Genomic DNA, 19,647 nt, shown 5'->3' with positions numbered 1-19,647 from the left:
GAGCAGGTCTGTTTTCATGATAAAAGAGAGCGCTCTGCTAGCCCCTATGTTTCCGGTCCTGGGCAGTCTCCTCGGAAGCTTCCAGAAAGGGGGACTCTGTCAGCCCCTCATGGAGATGCTGCTCTGATGTCTGCTGCAAGCTCTGGGGTGCCCCAAGCGAAGCTCAGAGTCAAGATGGGCCTCCGAGCTGGCGCTCCCCAGCAGGACTTTTCCCCCCAGCACTGGCCTCCCCCTCCTCCAGCCCCAGCTCCGACACACCCTGCCACCTGTATGTCCTGTCCCCATCGCCTCACAGCCATCTTCACCCTCTCCCTGAATCCATTCTCGCCCATGTCCAGGGCTCCCACCCTCCCCACCCCAGCCGAGTCTAAACAAGACACTCCTGGGACCCACACCCTCAGGTGACACGCTACACAAGAAACTCATTTCCAAGAATATTTACTTATAACAGAAAATTTCCACAGATGCTACCAAAATAAAACAGCTACGTACCAAGTGTGAGAATTTTCAGGTTGATCGAATGGAAAGACTCAGATCTGTGGTTGTAGTTGATGCTCAGTCGCTAAGTCATGTCTGACTCTTTGCAACCCCATGGACTGCAGGCGCCAGGCTTCCCTGTCCTTCAGTATCTCCCGGAGTTTGCTCAAACTTAAAGTCCACTGTAGGGCCCACCTTAAAGGCCTTCATACATTTGAACTGTGTGTCTTGGCAATTAGAGCATTGCTGGTCTCTAAGTTACTCTATTTACTGCTCTCTAAACTGGATCCAATGACAGCAGCCTTAACACTTGAAGGATCGAAGATTCAACACAATCATGGATAAGAGAGCTGAAAAGCCCAACACAAACATTTGCTGTTATCAGTTCTAAGGTGAATGATCCCACAGCCAGCACAGAGGCCAGCACTCACAAGAAGTTTGCTGAAGGTTATTTTTTAATGACCTTGGAGTAGAAGCTGAGGAAAGACATTTTTTTAGACAAAGGGAGTTCTTGGCATATTTGAAGATCATATCACACAGACAACCATCTGTACAGAAGCAGAGTTTCCAAATCCTTTTAGCGCCAAAGATTAGTGCTACTTCAGCCACCTGGTGAAGCCACAGCTTTCTCAGGATGCTTTTTTTTTAAATGTACAAATAAAAAGCAGAGGGTTACAAAGGCAATCAATTATACTGAAATATAGTCATCAAAATATTCCAAAAAACAAATCTGTAATATAATAATACATGTGTTTCTTTATTAATGCATTAAATGATGAGATCTATCAACTCATCTAATAACAAATGCAGTTTCAAAGTAGTGAAGAGTGAAGACTATATGTCAGAGAATCTGCTTCCACCTCATGATGTAAAATCTCTGTGATTCCTCTTGGTGACTAAGTCACAGGTCTTGTTAACGCTATGGTGGTCAGCGCCTACATTCATTCTTGAAGGAATGCTGAATTTCAATTTGAGACCACTGAAAATAAAGATGGAACTTTTCATTATCCAAGTTTAGAGCTCTTTTGAATTCTAGGCATGGACCACGCCAAGACTCCTTGAACTGGTACCATTTGATTCTGCCTTTCTCCAGTTCACCATCATAGGGAGAGACCCACATGGTTGATACAGAGGCAGGCCCTTTACAGTACCTATTCCCTAGTGGGAACTAGGGAACAGGGATACCCCCAACACCTGCTCCCCTGATGCACCGAAGGCTCCTACTAACAGTCCTAGTGGCCCAGGCCTTTATGCATCTCCAGCCCTATCTGTTGTCCAGGGACAAGGTAATAATCACAGCTCCCACTAACTGAGCACTTACTCTGTGCTGATGACTACTGTATGAGGCAAAGATTTATGCTCACGATAGCATTAACACAATCCCACAAGGAGGTAGTGTTCTCTTAGGGGAAACTGAGGCTGAGAGGTTAAAGGATCACTGACTTGCCCCAGGTGGTAAGCAGGCTTTGAATTCAGTTGTTCCGGTTAGAACTCCCCTCTGAACCCTTCATGCTTTCATACCAGGCACTGGCACAGGCCCTGTGACAATTACGGTTTAAGCCCAGGGGATGGATGAGTGTGAACAAGGAATGGGTGAGTGTGAACAGGAGCCTTTCCTGACACCCAGAGAAGCGACCGAACAGGGTGGCGTTGCCCAGACGTCCCTACCCCCTCCCCAAAGGGAAATGAGGGGATTTTAACTATGTTCTGAAAGGAATACAATAACATCTTTGTAGCTGCAAGAAGATCTCTGGGGCAGCAGGAACCGTGGGGAGAGCAGGGGGCGGGGGTGAGACAGAGCTGGACGAGCTGGCTTGTGCGGGGCCTGCAGACCGTGGCCGCGTGTGCTGTCCAGGAGGCCACCACTGCCGGCGGCCAGCCCCCTAGCTGGGATCCAGGTCCCCCCGCAGGTACACACTGAGCTTCTGTGTGAACAGACAACAGAGCCGCTCTGTCCTAGAGAAAGAGGCCTGTGTGTCCCGCCCACCCTCCTCCCTGCTTGGGGATGGACATCCGAATGGCCCATTCACGGGCCATCCCAGCCTCCCGCCCTCAAACGGCCGCAGCCTCCACCTCCATGGGGCCCAGACAACCCGGGGAGCGCGACCCACAGCCCTCAGCCCACCTCGGACAGCGCGAGTCCATCACTCCCTCCCACCCGCCTCCTTTCCGCCTGGCTGGAAACCCATCATCACATGGCCCCTGGGGCTGAGGTCCCTCCATTTCCTTTGGAGGAAAGCATGAAGAGGGTTGTGAGTCCTGTAACTTTTGAAATTTTGACCCTCTGGGGTTACAGGTTTGACTGCAGGTGGGTCTTCCCTTTCCACTTCAGATAAGAGGCCCCAAGCATCTAAAAGTGCTCGAGCTATGTTTTAAACCGTGGCCACAACAAAGAAGGAAGGCATGGCCTCTGCCTTTAGTCTACAGTCCAGACAGGAACATGAGCACAGACAACACTGCCCACTAAGTAACTAGCTGGGCCGTATTAACAGACGTTTCTGCGGGAGGTGTAAGCCGCCGGCATGTGTATATACAGGCACCTTGGCATGGAGGCGAGCACGCGTGTGGATCCTCTCCTTTCAGGACACGTGGGGCCTGAGACAGAAGAGACGGAGCATCTTGAGAATTCTAAGCACACTGGAAGCACCTTAAAGCATTGCTGCAAAACCAGTCTGGCCAGAAGCAAGGCAGCTCTGCACAAGCCGAGTTTGTTCTGCTGATAAAGTTCCCCCCGCAGGAGCACTGGCAGACATGGGACACGGGGAGCCCAGAGAGGCGGCGGTGTCAGCCCTCGGCTGCCAGGCCGGTGGGAAGCGTCACTGCTCTGCCGCAGGGCAGCACGCTGCTGAAACCCAGCTTGGAGCACCATGCCCAGCACAGCCCGGCCCCGTGTCCCCCGGCTGGCATGCTCAGACTTCGAGGGGCATCTGTGGGCTCCTGAGGGTCTGCAGGGGTGAAAGAGCCTCCCTAGGGCTGTCCCTTTTGTCTTTGAACCCCAGTCTCCTCATGTGGCATCTATAAACCTCCGGCTCTTAACACTGATCTTTTTTTCTCTCCTCTTCTCTCCTTTAATCCTAACCTCTCAGCTGTCTTTAGCCAGTTCTTTGACTGACGGCATTTATGGAAAAATCCCTCCATTGGCTTCTGAACATGGAACCATAAACCTGCTGCCCAAGCCAAGATGGAAGGATGTAATTTTTCCAGATAGTTCTGGAAGAGGTTGTTTGCTCACTGCAAGCAAATGCCCTCAAAAGCCAAACAAAAACTGCCCGCGAATAAACAGCATGGGACTCAGCCCCTTCCTGCGGCCACTTAGCAGAAACCTAAGCCCAAGCCCGAGCCGGTGGCAGGCGGGGAAGCTGGGCCAAGAGCGATGGAGTAGCTGCCGCCCTGCCCACCCCCCAGCAGGATCTGGGGGCCACAAGGAAGGGGACCCCGGTGGTTGCGCTAGCTGAGAGGGCGCCTGGGCGTTGCAGGCAAGGTGGCTGGAGTGGCATGAGTAACACTGTGCTCGTTTTTATTGCAATTATCTCTCCTAGTTTTATGATCACAACGGCAAAACCAGTTCAGAGGATTAAGGGAGAAATGTCAAACACTTCACCGTGACTCTAAGAATATACCATAGTGATCTATTTTATAGAACTGAAACCATTAGAATCATTTTTAAATAAGTTACTTCTGTATCATGTCTCTCCTAAGGATAGCTAGTTATAGGACCCCGGTGTTCTTTTCTTTTAATGTGTCTATTTATTTGGCTGCACCAGGTCTTGGCTGCAGCACTCAGGATCTTTGATCTTCATTGCAGCACGCAGGATATTTAGTTGAGCCATGTGGGACCTAGTTCCCTGACCAGGACTTAAAGGCAGGCCCCTTGGATTGGGAGCTTGGAGTCTTAGCCCTTGGACCACCAGGAAGTCCTAGGACCCCACTGCTGTCGATCAGTTGCTAAGTCGAGTCTGACTCTTTCTGTGGCCCCATGGACTGCAGCACGCCAGGCTCCCCTGCCCTCCACTCTCTTTCAGAGTGTGCTCAAATTCACGTCCATTGAGCCGGCGATGCTACCTCACCATCTCATCCTCTGCCGCCCCCGTCTCCTCTCCTTTTGCCTTCGATCTTTCCCAGCATCAGGGTCTTTCCCAATGAGTCAGCTCTTCGCATCAGGTGGTCAAAAGACCCCATAAGATAAGGGGTCTTATCTTTTTGACGAAGAAAGAGGAGCAAGGCACAGAAGCCTCTGTACGCAGATGCCCGAGCAAGAAATGGAAGTTGCTCTTGACTTGCCCTCAGGTTGCCAAGGGCTGGAGGTTCTCCTGTCCGAATATCCCCCACACTTGCTCCCTCCAGCCACGCCTCCCTCTGGTCCACCAGGGTCAGGGGTCACGACTGTTCCCAGACACTGCCCCTCCACCTGCCCCCTGCAGCCTCGCCTCCCTGGGAAACTGCTCTCTAAAATGCAAACACAATCCCACCTCTCCAAGCTCAAAAGCCTTCCCATTGCCCACTCTGTTCTCAGGATGATAGCACAAACCCCACCTCTGGCTGGGGGTACCACTCGTACCCCCTTTCCAGGCTCTGCCTCCAGCCCCATTTCCAGAAGGTTCCCCTCAACATCCTCCCGGCCAGCTTGGACAGCTCACTTTTGCCTTTCAGTTCAGTTCAGTCGCTCAGTTGTGTCTGACTCTTTGCGATCCCATGAATCGCAGCACTCCAGGCCTCCCTGTCCATCACCAACTCCCGGAGTTCACATCCATCGAGTCGGTGGTGCCATCCAGCCATCTCGTCCTCTGTCGTCCCCTTCTCCTCCTGCCCCCCATCCCTCCCAGCATCAGGGTCTTTTCCAATGAGTCAACTCTTCGCATGAGGTGGCCAAAGTACTGGAGTTTCAGCTTTAGCATCAGTCCTTCCAATGAACACCCAGGACTGATCTCCTTCAGAATGGACTGGTTGGATCTCCTTGCAGTCCAAGGGACTCTCACTTTTGCCTTTAGGGCTTTGCGTATGCTGTCCCTTCTGCTAGACTGCTTTTCCCTCTTCTTGTTGTTATATTATTTTTTAAACTGTTTTTAAAATTATTTTTTCAGTAAAACTAAAACTTCTGTATCCAGTTCTATGAGTCTTAGCATGTGGATAGGACCACCACCCACCACAATCAGGACACAACAGTGCCATCACTGCAAAATCCTCCCTCAAGAATTCCACAGCCACGGGGAGCGACACTCAGGCCTTGGCCCTGGAGACCCGAGTTCTTTCAGAACCACTCAAGGCCTGGAGACCAGCGGAGGCCCCTGCTGCTTCCCCATCCTCTGCATCCTCCCCTCCTGGCCTCTCACTCTGACCTGCCTTCACCCTGCAGTTCACCAGCTGCCACCTTACAGCCCCTTCTGGTCCCTCTCAGCAAGTACTTGTGGAGCCCCCAAGCCACTTCCAAGGATATGTGCACATGGTGTGTGGGGCATACAGGGAGGGCGGCCTGGGGGTCGCCCACAAACCTGGCTCCATCCTCACCTCGGGCCAGGCGGCCCATCAGACACAAACCCGTGTAGTAGGCACATCCAGACGACACAGGGGTTGTGCCCCGAGCCCCCCAGGTGGAAACACTTCAGCAGTCATATCAGAAAACTAAACCAAGCAAAGACAGCCCTGGAGGCTCAGGCGGCCAGGCCTCAAGGAAACAGGAAGCGCTCTGCTTCGACATCAGCACCTGGGTAGGGAGGGAGGGCTAGCCCCCCAGGCCTCTTCTGGGGGACTGTCAGCATCTTTGGGGAGGAACTGGGACACATTTCTCCCCCTCGCCCCTGACACTAAGAAGGACGTCATTTCTCGCGAGGCCTATCCCCACCTCTATGCTATCCCTTCCAACCCACTGCTTTTGGACCAACTCCTGCTTGGTCTGGTTGGGGCCAGAGGATTGTTTAAAGCCTCTGTTTCCCGGGCCAGCCCTGAAGAGCCTGGTTTCTGTATGGAGCAGAAGCTGCTCTGTGAGTGCCTGTGAGTGCCCACAGGAGAGGGTATCGAATTCCCTGCAGGCTCCGAGGGCTGGAAGTCCTGATTCCCAGTTCTGACTCCAAAACTGGTTTAACTGCTTCTCCAGCTGAGCCTGAGAACCTGAAGGCTTCACCCAGACCTCCTGCAGGGTCATCTGCCAGGGCGCCCAGACCTTAGACCCCGGGGGCTGCAGCTGAATGGGGCTGCCTGCTCACCCAGCCAACACTCAGCAAGGAGGCCCAGGGCACACAGACAGGGCAGGCACCTCCCAGGGACTGGGTGCTGGTGAGGAGAGATATAAAAGGAGCCGGAAAACTATCGCAGGTCAGAATCTGTCTCCACTTGTCCCATACTTAGAGTCCCAGGGGCACCTCTTATCCAACAGTTGGCATTAGATAAAATACGTCAATGACTTCCTTAATGTTTTAGGTCCTGACAAAAAGAAAATCTATTTCTGTGGGCTCCTTATACCCATTCTTATAGCACCTTTGGGGTACCACGGGGTTTCACCTCTGAGAGTCCTTTGCTCCTCATAGCAACCCCTAGGTATAAGCCCATTTTATAGATGAGGGGCCTGAGATTTAAAGTATTGGAGTGCTTACTCAAAGCCACACAGTAGCCTAGTCTGGCACAAATCTCATTCTGATTTCAAACCACGTGCCTCCCACCCTCCCACCCCGCCACTCCAAGCTGCACCAGAGGCCTCATGGATATGACGAACGAGGAGACCTGGAGACCTGGAGAAGGTCACCCCCTTCTCCAGCCTTAGCCCCTTCACCTACAGATTCCCTTCCAGATCTTAACCTCTAGGGACAGGAGCTCTTGGTTCTTCCAAGGAGAACTGAGCTGTGTGTGGGCTCCCCTGGGATGCCCTTCTCCCCACGGCTGCCTGATGACATGCTCATAGTAGAGGAAAGACAGACAAGAAGAAAGTCCTCCCACACCCACACTCCGGGTCCTTGAGGGTGGCTGCAGTAAAATCCTTGATGAAGAGTCTGAATCAATTTGTTCTTGTGCGACTGCTTGATTCCCATTTCCATGGATGATCAGAAGCCGGCCCCAGGCCGTTGAAAACAACCCCAAAGTGGAAATGACCTGAAGTCCACAAGCAAGGAGATGATTATCAGAACCATGGTATTGAGAATTCCCTGGCGGTCTAGTGGTTAAGAACCCACCTTGCAATGCAGAGGGCGCAGGCTGTGTCCCTGGTCAAGGAACTATGATCCCACGTGTCGCAGAGCAATTTGGCCCATGTGCTGTGCTTAGTGGCTCAGTCGTGTTCGACTCTTTGTGACCCCGTGGACTGTAGCCCGCCAGGCTCCTCTGTCCATGGGGATACTCCAGGCAAGAATACTGGAGTGGGTTGCCGTGCCCTCCTCCAGGGGATCTTCCAGACCTAGGGGTTGAACCCAGGTTTCCTACACTGCAGGCAGATTCTTTACCATCTGAGCCACCAGGGAAGCCCAAGAATACTGGAGTGGGTAGTGTATCCCTTCTCCAGGGGAACTTCCTGACGCAGGGATAGAACCCAGGTCTCCCGCATTGCAGGTGGATTCTTTAACGTCTGAGCCCATACACAGCAACTACTGAGCTCATGCACGCTGGAGCCCACTCACTGCAACAAAACATCCCACGTGTTGCAACTAAGACTTGACACAGCCAAATAAAGAAATAAGTATCACAAAAATAATAAACATGGTACTGAGCATTGAAAGTAGGGTGATGAAGACCTTTTTAGAGATGTACACATCGCAAGAACACATTTTTTGGATAGAAACTGGGGTAAGACAGATTGCAAAACTGCATGTTCTGTATACAAGTCTTAAAATAATACTCAAAGAGAATAGAGGATACACCAAAATGAGAACCATAGTTACCTGCAGAAGTTGGCGGTGACTGTTATACAGAGTGTATTGTATTTCACATATGTTGTTATCATATATATTTTTTATCCCCAAAGACCGAAAAGAAAAAAGAAATTTAAGTTTGCAGTAATTAACTCCTATCAATATTTTTCATCCAAGCTCAAAGTCTTCAGCATACATCAAGTCCGCTGCCATCACTGTACGGAAAGTGGCAAGGTGGCAAGGATCACACTCATAGCTTTAGAAATAGACACACCGAGCCCTGGCTGAGACTCACAGCCCCTTCATGATGATCAAAAATGCCCTCATAGGGCCCACAGTTCAGTGTTCACTTCTGAAAAAGGACATTCAAGAAGTCCAGACATTTAGTTTATATTTCTAACACAGGCTTCCCCATTTTAGGTACCTTGGGGGATCAGTAATATGTTAGTGTTCAAAAATTACTGAATATACAAATAAGTTGGGGAAATTCACATTTCAGCTTTAATAAATTAAAAAAAGTTTTTCTGTGGGAGGGTCCTCCAAGAGGGGCATATAACATACATCATTTCCCAGCTGAAGTTCACGGAAGCCTTCTATTTTAGGGCTGCCTCTAGGAGCAGCACTCCCCTGGTGGCTCAGGTGGGAAAGAATCTCCCTGTAATGCAGGAAACCCAGGTTCGATTCCTGGGTCAGAAGATCCCCTGGAGGAAGGCATGGCCACCCACTCCAGTATTCTTGCGTGGAGAATCCCACGGACAGAGGAGCCTGGAGGGCTATAGGCCATGGGGTCCCGAAAGAGTCGGACACGACTGAAGCGACTTAGCACGTACGAGCAGCATCTGCAGACGCAGGGACGTCTCGGTGAGCGCGGTTCCTCTTCCCGTCAGTCCTCCAGCCCTGTGGTTCTCAGTTCTGGTTGCACAGTGGGACCATCCAGGGAGGCTTCATTTTAAAACCTCCCTTGGTCTGGGTCCCGTTTTGGATTTGGTCTTGGAGGGTCAGGGCTGAGTCAGGAGTACATGAAGGTCAGGGCTGAGAACCACTTCTCCCCCACACCTTTTAGCTACCCATGCTAACAGGAGATCCACACCAGGGCTGGGATCCAGCCTCAGAATCATTCAGGCATCAACCATTTTGGGAGCTAAATGGCACCTCAAAGGGCATCCAGTTCAATCTCTCACTTTACAGAGGAGGAAACTGAGGCCCCCAAAGGACTTATCCCCTGCCCCCTCCTTTACTGGTTCCTGCCAATGCCAAGTTGCTCTCAGGCCCCCCAGGCCTCTGGACCACGGGACCCTTCAGTCGGAGGGAGATTCTGTTACCACAGGCTGATCATTAGGCTCCTCTCTGGCAAGTGGACCCCAACACAGACAAATCCCAATTCAAGTTCTGGTCCCAACATGCCCCAGAACTGAGGGTGAGAAGCCAGGAGCCTGCTGGCTCACAGGAACAGGAAGCCTACCCTGGCTGTGGAGCAATCATACCATCAGGGTGCCCAGAGGCTGCCCAAGCAGAAGCCAAGTAACTTCTCCCTCCTCACAGCCTCCACCGCAGGAAGCCCCAGAGGCTCTGCCATGGACAGAAGGCTGCTGTCCACAGCAGTACCAGCCCTGAGTGGGTGGCCTTGGCCCCTGCTCTCCTCTGTAAACACTTTGGGCCCTGAACAGGGAATTCTGTGGTTAAAAAAAAAAAAAAAAAAAAAAAGAAAGAAAGAAAGAAATCTCCACACTTTTCACATCCCATACCTCTGATCACTCATTCCCCTTTTCCAACCTTAAGACTCCATTATTAATTCCTCTTTAGAGTTTTGAGTGGGGATGGAAATCTCTGAGGACAGGGGAGAAGGTGTTATGCAAAGTAAAGTGAAATACACAGACACACACACACACACACACACACACACACACACACACACACACACCCCGCCTCATAGGCCTGTTCCCTGAGCTCCCAGCTCATGGTGACCAGCCCTCTACCTCTGGTCCTGTCACTGCCAGGACATTGGGGTCCATGGGGAGCTATTCTCCCAGAGACCATCCATCCTGCAGAGGAGTCTCTAGGGGCCTTCTAACTCCAGGCCCACAGCTAAGCTCCTTGAGAAGGATCTCCACTGAGCTCCAAACTGCCCTCTATGAGTACAGCATGGAAAAGCTGTGCATGGAAGCAGACAGGAGAGCCCCTCCGGGTTCCCTCAGAGTTCAGACTCATCCTAGTAGCTGACACCCCCAGGGAAGGACAGCAAACTGAAGGAGGGGTGGGGCGGGGGCTGCAGGCAGCCTCTGTGTGTGTGTTCAGTCTCCTTAGTTGTGTCCTACTCTTTGCGACCCCATGGACTGTAGCCCGCCAGGCTCCTCTGTCCATGGGATTTCCCAGGCAAGAATACTGGAGTGGGTTGCTGTGCCTTCCTCCAGGGGATCTTCCCAAGCCAAGGATCGAACCCATGTCTCCTGCATCTCCTGCACTGCAGGCAGATTCTCTATTGCTGAGCCACCAGAAGGAACCTGCAGGTAGCTTCTAACGCGGAAGCAGAGCTGAGCAGCCAGTGCTGAGGGAAGCCCCTTTTCCGGGGCTGCACCTGTGCTTTAGCTAAGCTGCCTGAATCATACTCTTTAGGGTCTGTATATCCTGCTTGTTAATGTGTATGCGCTTTATCAATGGAAGGGCTGCTGTTCTTGAGGTCCTTGACTCCATGAGTGATGCCCTCCAGGGCACCCACATCTGTTCTATGGTCCTGGGAGGCGGAGCCTGGTGGGGCTCTGGGAGACAAGCATCAGAACTCTACCAGGGCCAATTTAATTCTATGATAGTAAGTGCAAGGCACTACTTCTTAAAACATGACTCACACAGTAAGAAGCTAACAGAAAACTCACATGCATCTTTCAGAGGAACAAAATGATTTCAAAGGCGTCTCACCCCTCAGAGGCTGCCTCGGGTGCCTCAGGGAATCCTCTCCCCGCCCTGTCCTGGGGACTGGATGGAGCAAGCGCGCCTCTGCCAGAAGCTTACAGTGCAGCCAGGATGTGCAGGTCCAAAAGGAAAGCCGCCCGATCACCGTCTTCCCCGCCAAGGGAAGCAGAAAAGCCGATCGCCCCTTCCTAAGTCCCCGCCCTCCTCCAACTTTCAGGGAACAATTCAGGCCCCAGGAAGCCGCGTCGGCTCCATGCGCCAGGAGAGGGTGCAATGCCCGCGGCCACCTGTCTGGGTGCCCACCTTCCCACCCGCCCGGCCGTGCGTCCCCACCCGCGATTCCTACCATGTCCCCCGCGGCGGCTGGAGCGGCTCCGGGGCGCACTCAGCCCGCTCGCCAGCTCATCCCACCGGCCCGGCCCGCCCCTGGCCCCGTGGATCTCGGGGCTGCTCTGGACGCGGGTTCGGGACCGAGGGGCCACAGCTCTCTAGCGGCCAACTCTGGGGCGGGCGTGCGCGGCGGGATGCTCTGCGGTTAGGCTTGGTAAAGGAGGTCTGGGCCAACGCACACGCGGGATCTGCGGTTCTGCGAGACCCTTGCCGCAGCCTCGAGCCCTCCCGGATCGGCTACGGACGTCCGCAGAGTTTGCGAAGTCCGTGCCTCGCGGTCCGGCCCAGCCTCCCCACTTCCCCGAAAGCGCGGGAGGGGGGGCGCCTTTCACAATAAAAGCCCTGCCTGGGGCTCGGGCCGCCGCCGCCGCCGCCTGGAGCAGGAGCCCAGGTGCTAGGAATGACCGGGCCGCGGCCGGCCGCCGGTGTCGGGAGAGGGGCGAGGGACCCTGCGCCAGGCCCGGGGCATCGCCTCGATCTCGCCTCCAAGGGGTGCGGTGCCCAGTGAGCCCAAGGCAACCTGGGGGGTTCCTGCGCAGGGTCGCCCCAACTATCGCCCCTGCAAAGCCTCAGAAAGACAACTTTAACTGGCATCTCTTAGCCTTGTTTGGGCCCGGTCCCCACGGCTGATTTAGAAGGAAACGCAGAAGGAGCATCCCTTGACTACCTCAGGTCCTTAAGGAACAGTTTTTCTCCTCCAGAACGAATCGGTGCTTAAGTCGCGGCAGCAAGCGACTGACACCCACGTCTCCGCGAGGGGCGCACACCGTGCCTGGTGCCCCTTGGACCATCCACGGCCGGCTGCTGCGGCGCAGTCCAGCGCTCCCTACTGGGGAGACAGGGCCTGGAACCCTCAGCCCTGGAGTTGCGGGCTGGCCCCTCTGTTCATGGCTGAGTGACCTTCTACCTGTGTCTGGACCTCTTTGAGATCATTGTTCCTAAGCAGCCCAACGCTTGTATCTAGGGATTCTTAGCCTGCAGCACGAAGGTGGAAGGTGGGGAGGGAGGCAGCAGGAGGACTCAGAATCTGGGAACCAGGCTAAAATATTACTCTCCGAGGCAAACTGGTAAGAGTCATCATCAGATTGACAGGAACTGGCGTCTCCCCAGGAGTTCCCCGCCACACCACGCTTTGAGGTTGTCACTGACGACAGTGCTTCTTAAGAGGGTCTCCTTAAATTGGGGGTGTGTGGTGGGGATACGACAGATGGAAAGGAATGTATTTCTTTCAGTCCTTATGTTCCAGATATTTTCCAGAGGTTATTTTATTTCACCATCACAAGCAATCCTAACAGAATTTATTACCACCTTTTTTCAAATAAGGAAACTGAGGATTAAGCAGTTGAAGTCACTTTCCTGAGGCCAGACAGTCAGTTAGCAGTTTATCAAACCAAAGCCTATTTGTGAGAGCATGCGAGAAAGACGAAGAAATGGATAAGCCAGGAAGGAGGCTGGATGCGGGGCTGAAAACCACAGTTCGTGTCTAGGGAGGATGGGGAGAACTGGCAATCTGAGTGCTGGCTGAGGAATGTGGAGGAGGAGGGAGTGGGGCAGACAGGATAAACTGTTTTGCCTTTTGTCCAGATGTTTGGGGGGGACGACGTGGTCTTCTGAGTCTCCTTTCCTGACTGTAATCCATGTGAGATGTACGTTCTTTGTCCTGACTTTTTACACAAACATATATGCATAAATGTAACTAAAACAAAATTTTGTAAATCATTATTACATGTAGTGCACTCCAATGTTTTCTATTCTATTCCACCTTAATTATTTTTAATGGTGGTCTCTAATCACTACTGGGTTTCCCAGGTGCCTCCGCGGCGAAGAATCCACCTGCCAATGTACGAGACACAGGTTCAAAGCCTGGGTCAGGAAGATGCCCTGGAGGAGGAAGTGGCAACTCTCTTCAGAATTCTTGCTGGGAAAACCCCATGAACAGAGGAGCCTGGTGGGCTACCGTCCATGGGGGTTGCAAAGAGTTGGACACGGCTGACCATACACACACACAGTAATCACTATATAGCCCCAGTATCCACTAATGAGTACAGTTTGAAAAACACTGTACTTGGGAGTAGAACAGACACTTCTTTAATGCTGTCAAAGAGTTTGGTGGTTCTTTTACAGAGTGTACCTATAATGTAGAAAAGGAATTTTAGAGGCTCACACTGGTCAGAACAGCCATCATTAAAAAGTCTACAAATAACAAATGCTGGAGAGAGTGTGGAAAAAAGGGAACCTTCCTAAATTTTTGGTGTGGATGTAACTTGGTGTAGCCACTATGGGAAGCAGTATAGAGGTTCCTCAGAAAATTCAAAATAGAATTACCATATGATCCAGCAAGCCCTCTCCTGGGCATATACCCGGACAAAACTATAATTTAAAAAGATACATGCACCCCTATGATCACAGCAGCACTGTTCACAATAGTCAAGACATGGAAGAAATCTAAGTGTCCGTCAACACATGAATGGATAAAGAAGATTCAGTACATATATGCAATGGAATGCTACTCAGCCATAAAAAAGAATGAAATGATGCCATTTGCAGCAACAAGGATGCAACTAGAGATGATCATACTAAAACTGTAAGTCAGAAAGAGACAAATACCATACGATATCACTCACATGCAGAATCTAAAATCCAAAATATGGCACAAATGAACCTAGCGACAAGACAGAAGTAGACCCACAGACACAGAGATCACACTTGTGGTTGCCAAGGCAGGGCCGGGGGGGGGGCGGGGGCGGGGATGTACTGGGAGTTTGGGCTTGGTAGATGCAAGCCGTTACATTTAGAATGGATCCACAACAAGGTCCTGCTGTTCAGCTCAGGGAACTACATCCAATCTCCCGGGATAAACTGTAACGGAAAAAGAATGTGTATATGGGTATAACTGAGTCACTCTGCTGTTCACCACAGACCGGTACAACATTGTAAATCAACTGCACTTCAATTTTTAAAAAAAAGCGTCCTTTAGCCTTCTTTCTCGGTGATGTCTGAGTCATATCGGCATTGGTAGGGTAATCATTCTTGTTTTTATTATCTAAACTCTTAGAAAACATGATATTCACAATGTCAAAAATTAAACCAGCACTATCTCAATACAAATTCGAATAGTTAATCCACAAGCTAAATGAAAAATAGACTGTTACTGCTCAAGGTCGCAACACACCTAAGGTAGACCCGCAGTGAAGTCTCCATTTTTGTGAACCGTAAATCAGGGCTGCCAACATCAATGGTAAGGGGGGAGAAATACCCAACAGCAACTACAGAAGGCAGGTGATCTCTGCTAGATCCATTTGACACTAAAAACATTGTTGCTTTTAGCCCCTATTTTTCAGGTAGCCTTATATTCTCCCCCAAACTTCTACCAAGTCATTACCAAAAACTGGGACTTCTTGTGTCTAGAGGAGGGGTTCCCTGGGATGCTAAATTGCCAGTGCTAAAACTGAGACAGTATTGAGCACACCTAGGAGTTAGTCACCCTTTTGCCTAAAGGAAGCTCAGAGTCTGTATCAGGTATGTCAACTTCCAGAATGGATGAGTTCAATTAGTAATTAGCTACACTTACTGAGCACCCACATGATAAGGTATACAGTCCAAGGTCTTTTCATGTGCATTCGATTTTTTAAAAAAACATTTATTATAGTCCCACAAGTAGCAGTTACTGTCTCCATTTTACGGATGGCAAAACTTGAAAATCCAGGCTCCACCACTCATGGACTTGAGGAAAGCTGGGAAATGGATTTTTGTCCTTGCCTTGGCTGGAGCGAAACCATATTTGAGTAAACTAAGGGTCAGACACCCTGGCAGAGGAGAGAATTTGGTAAGTCCAAGGGAAAGACAACGAATTATCAAGGGCTGAGTTAGGGCCTGCCAGTCCCTGGGTCCTTCAGTCCCTCCAGGTGGCTGCTTTAGTTTCTGGAACACGAGGACTTTGTTTTATTAAGAGGTGCATCCCTTATGTGGTCATTCTGAAACTTCGCTTCTAATGGCAGGTCAGAGACAATTTAGACTCAAGGCACATGACCAGGGAATTAACTCATTATTAAAATGTTTAAATACGTTTCTGACCCTGTATTCCAAAATCGTTGTCTGAAGTTACTGCTCCAGAAAGCAGTGACTATGGGCAAGCTATTTAACAGTTACACTACTTGTAAGATCCCTTCCCTCTCTATTCTGTAGTCTCTGTGAGAACTGATGAGAAATAATTTACATAAGACATACTCTTTAAGTGTATTACTATTTGAGTTGTCAAGAGCCAGACTTAGTTTACTACCATGGATAAAAGAATTGTGTCAACACTGTATTCTTTTCTGAAATTCTATCACTAGTTCTCACTTGTAAAACAGTCACAGCTCAGCCAAATAGGACATATCATATGTAAAGGCTAATTTCTTGGCCCAGCCCAAGGAGTTAAAGATAATCAGTATCTCATTTTCATACTTATTTACCTTGTTTTCCAGGTGTAGGCAACACCGTAAGCATTGGCTATTTCAGATTTATTATTACCTCATCACCATAGTTGGAGAAGGAAATGGCAACCCATTATAGTATTCTTGCCTGAAGAATTCTATGGGCAGAGGAGCCTGGTGGGCTGCCGTCTATGGGGTCGCACAGAGCTGGACACGACTGAAGCGACTTAGCATGCATGCATGCATTGGAGAAGGAAATGGCAACCCACTCCAGTGTTCTTGCCTGGAGAACCCCAGGGACGGGGGAGCCGGGTGCGCTGCCGTCTATGGGGTCGCACAGAGTCGGACACGACTGCAGTGACTTAGCAGCAACAGCAGCAGCATCACCATAGACCTGAGTAATACTGTAATAAAGAACACAGCTTCATCGCTGATGTTTGATGGCTGAGAGCTCTCAAGCCCCTTTCCCCCCTCCTCTCCTATTGCCCCACACCTGGACAGGTCTGCAAGAAACACCGCTAGCTCACGCACTCACTCCCTTGGGGCCGGGGCAAGTCCAAACCATGCCAGCTCCTGCAGGTAGGTGCATGACTTCTGACACAGAAAGAGTATCTGAATGGCCAATAAGGATATGAACATGGTACTCAACATCATTAGTCAGTAGGGAAATATAAATTAAAACCACAATATGTGACATCTATGCTAAGACCAGAACGGCTAATTTCAGAAACTACAGAGGAGGAAACTGTAGACTCTCATACACTGCGTGAAGGAGGACACATCATTATAACGACTCTGTGAGGCTTTTGGCAGCTATCTGTTAAAGCCAAAATATGCCTAACCTATAATGCAACAATTCCACTCGTAGATTAATTAATTAATGCAAGATTATATAAACCTATCTATCTATAGATATTCAAGAGATATCCATGAATGTGAAAGTGAAAGTCGCTCAGTCTTATCTGACTCTTCGCAACCCCATGGACTGAATTTTCCAGGCCAGAATACTGGAGTGGGTAGCCGTTCCCCTCTCCAGGGGATCTTCCCAACCTGGGGATTGAACCCAGGTCACCTGCATTGTGGGCAGATTCTTCACCAGCTGAACCACAAGGGAAGCCCAAGAATGCAGGAGTGGGTAGCCTCTCCCTTCTCCAGCAGACCTTCTCAACCAAGGAATCAAACCAGGGTCTCCTGCATTGCAGGCGGATTCTTTACCAATTGAGCTATCAATAGGTCAGTCAAAAGCTACAGATAAAAGAATATTCATAGTAGCTTTATTTACAAAAGCCCCAAATCTGAAACCACCCAAATATCCACCAACCAGTGGTACATCCAATCAATGGAATGAATAGGAATCAGTAACCTTAAAAAATAATATCCAGTTCTTTATTACTTCAATTATTTTTTATTTCTTGGTCATGCCAGACAGTATGCAGGATCTTAGTTTTCTGACCAAGGATTGAACCCGTACCCCCAGCAGTGGAAGCCCAGAGCCTTAACCACCGGACAGTCAGGGGATTCCCAGCACTCAGCAATGTTAGAAAGCCTCTGCAGGCTTCCCTGGCGGTCCAGTGCTTAAGACTCCACACTTGCAATGCAAGAAGCCTGGGTTGGATCTCTGGGTGGAGAAGTTTCACATGCTGTGTAGCGAAGCCAAAAAAAAAAAAAAGGAAAAGAAAGCCTCTGCTAAACGTAACAACATGGATAAATCTCACTAACAAAATATGGTAAAAGCACCTGAACATAGGAGCAGATGCTGAATTATTTTGTTTGTGATCTATGCTAACCTACAGTAATGGCTAGCCCTCAGGAGGCGCTGGTCTGCTAGGAGACACGAGGGAGCCCTCTGAGCCTTCAGGTCTGGGCAGGAGGCATAATGCTAATGTTTGCCTCCACTGGGGCCTGCCTTGCTCTGCACAGGCCTGCTTACTCTTACATAGCAATACACTGCAACCATTTCAGTATCAATAAAAGTAGCTCTCTTTCATCAATTATAAGTTGCTGTCACCTCTTTATTTATTAAACATACTTTCAGGAATCTTGTCTCCCTAAGGGCAAAGGGCACAATCTTACAAATCACATGAAGAAAGAGAATTTGCAGCTCTGGAGACAGTCAGATCCAAAAAACTGAATTTCAACACTTTGGTCTGAATAACCTTAGACAAATAACGTACCATCCAGCCTCACTTTCCTCACCTATAAAATGGAGATATAATGCCTGCCTTGTGAAGTTTACTAGAACAGTTTTAAACAGACGATGAACGTAAGGAACTTAATGCCCAGTGGGCACTCACCAAACGGCAGCAGCGGTCTCCTCTCCCAGCTGCACCGAGGCCTTGCCCACAGAGCCCCCAGAAGAGCTTCCGTGATTCTCCAACCTTGTTTCTGAAACCAAGAAGCAGTCCAGAGGATAAACGTGGGGCAGCTCCCGATCAGCAGGCTTCCGAATGCCGCCTGCCTCTCCTCGAGGTCATGAGACAATGTTTAGCTGATCATATTTAAGACCTGGGGAAGGGGGGAAAAATTCTAACCAAATAAACATGTGAAACATGAAAAAAAGACCTGAGGATGCATTCCGATGAAGGATAGCCACGGGTAATTTGATTGCCCTCGCCAGTCTCGTACAGCAATCCCCTCAGTGGAAGAAAGACGCCGAAATGCACCGAACTTTGAAGCTGGCAGGTGGAATTTCACAGAGCTCATCTAGGCTGGTACCAAAACTGTGAGTACGACAGAAAGGTTTAAACAATGAGGATATGAACAAGTCAACAGCACCATTCGGTATGGAAGCTGCTCTGTGCGTTGATTTGGCCTGGAGATTTTCCTAGTTACTGGATGATGTCCTGGCAGCGAAAGGGTGGAGGGAACAAGACGCACTAAGGAAAAGAGGCAAAACTGGGCCCACAGTCTAGAAAGAAAAAGATTCAAGGCTCTGAGATCGCTGTGTCTCTAGGGTCTACAAACTTCATGACAAGCATGAATTCAGAAACCTCTTCTCACAGGCATTTAAATCACATTGACCTGAAAAGCACTCGAAGCACTGTACAATGAAAAAAGGAACATACAATCACCAAAGGGGAGAGGGAAACGAAAGGAAAAAATGTGAGGAAACGGTGCCTCACTATTCTTTTGGAGATGGGAAATCTGTCATAGCAACCACAAAGAACAGCATGGAGGTTCCTTAAAATCATAAGACCGGAGCAAACAGTATAGCTGGTAACGCCATTACTGGTAAGGTATCTGGAGAAAATATTAATTCCATGACACATGCACCCCAGGCTCGGTGTATCACCCCTGGCATAGGCCAGGACATGGAAGCCACCAAAATGTCCTTGGAAAATGGAACAGATACAGGAATTTCAGTCCACAGGCACAATGAGCTACCACTTAGTCATAAAAAAGAAAACTGAAGAGGAATGTTATAACGGACTCTGTAGCAACATGGGTGGAACTACATGTGATCATACCAACAAAATTAACACACGCAAATAGAGACGAACAAGAACCGATGTCACTTACACAGATCATATGGAAACTAGCATATATAAACCCAATTACACACTGACGTAGAGAGTCCCAGAACAAAGAAAAAAACCTATATTTAAAAAGGGGAAATGTAAAAGGAA

General features: G+C 49.9%; 1 protein-coding gene across 4 annotated transcripts in view; it reads right to left on the bottom strand.

Annotated features, from left to right (window-relative positions):
* The window catches only part of GASK1A (golgi associated kinase 1A), a 90,679-nt gene that overhangs the window by 36,956 nt on the left and 34,076 nt on the right, over positions 1–19,647 (bottom strand). Inside the window, exons 5-6 of one of the 4 annotated variants that reach the window (XM_060402118.1) lie at positions 18,316–18,741; positions 11,563–14,465 (exon numbers count right to left, since the gene is read on the bottom strand). The exons of 2 other annotated variants lie outside the window; for them this stretch is intronic. In XM_060402118.1, coding sequence (XP_060258101.1) covers positions 11,563–11,565 — 3 coding nt within the window. In that variant the 5' untranslated portion in view covers positions 11,566–14,465; positions 18,316–18,741. Of the gene's footprint in view, positions 1–492; positions 2,534–11,562; positions 14,466–18,315; positions 18,742–19,647 lie in introns of those variants that run through there. One more of the 4 variants, XM_027958067.3, reaches the window with a different exon arrangement.

Source organism: Ovis aries, chromosome 19, assembly GCF_016772045.2.
Source record: "Ovis aries strain OAR_USU_Benz2616 breed Rambouillet chromosome 19, ARS-UI_Ramb_v3.0, whole genome shotgun sequence".
Classification (NCBI taxonomy): Eukaryota; Metazoa; Chordata; class Mammalia; order Artiodactyla; family Bovidae; genus Ovis; species Ovis aries.
Note: the sequence above shows the minus strand (reverse complement) of the source record. Positions and strands in the feature narration are given on the sequence as shown.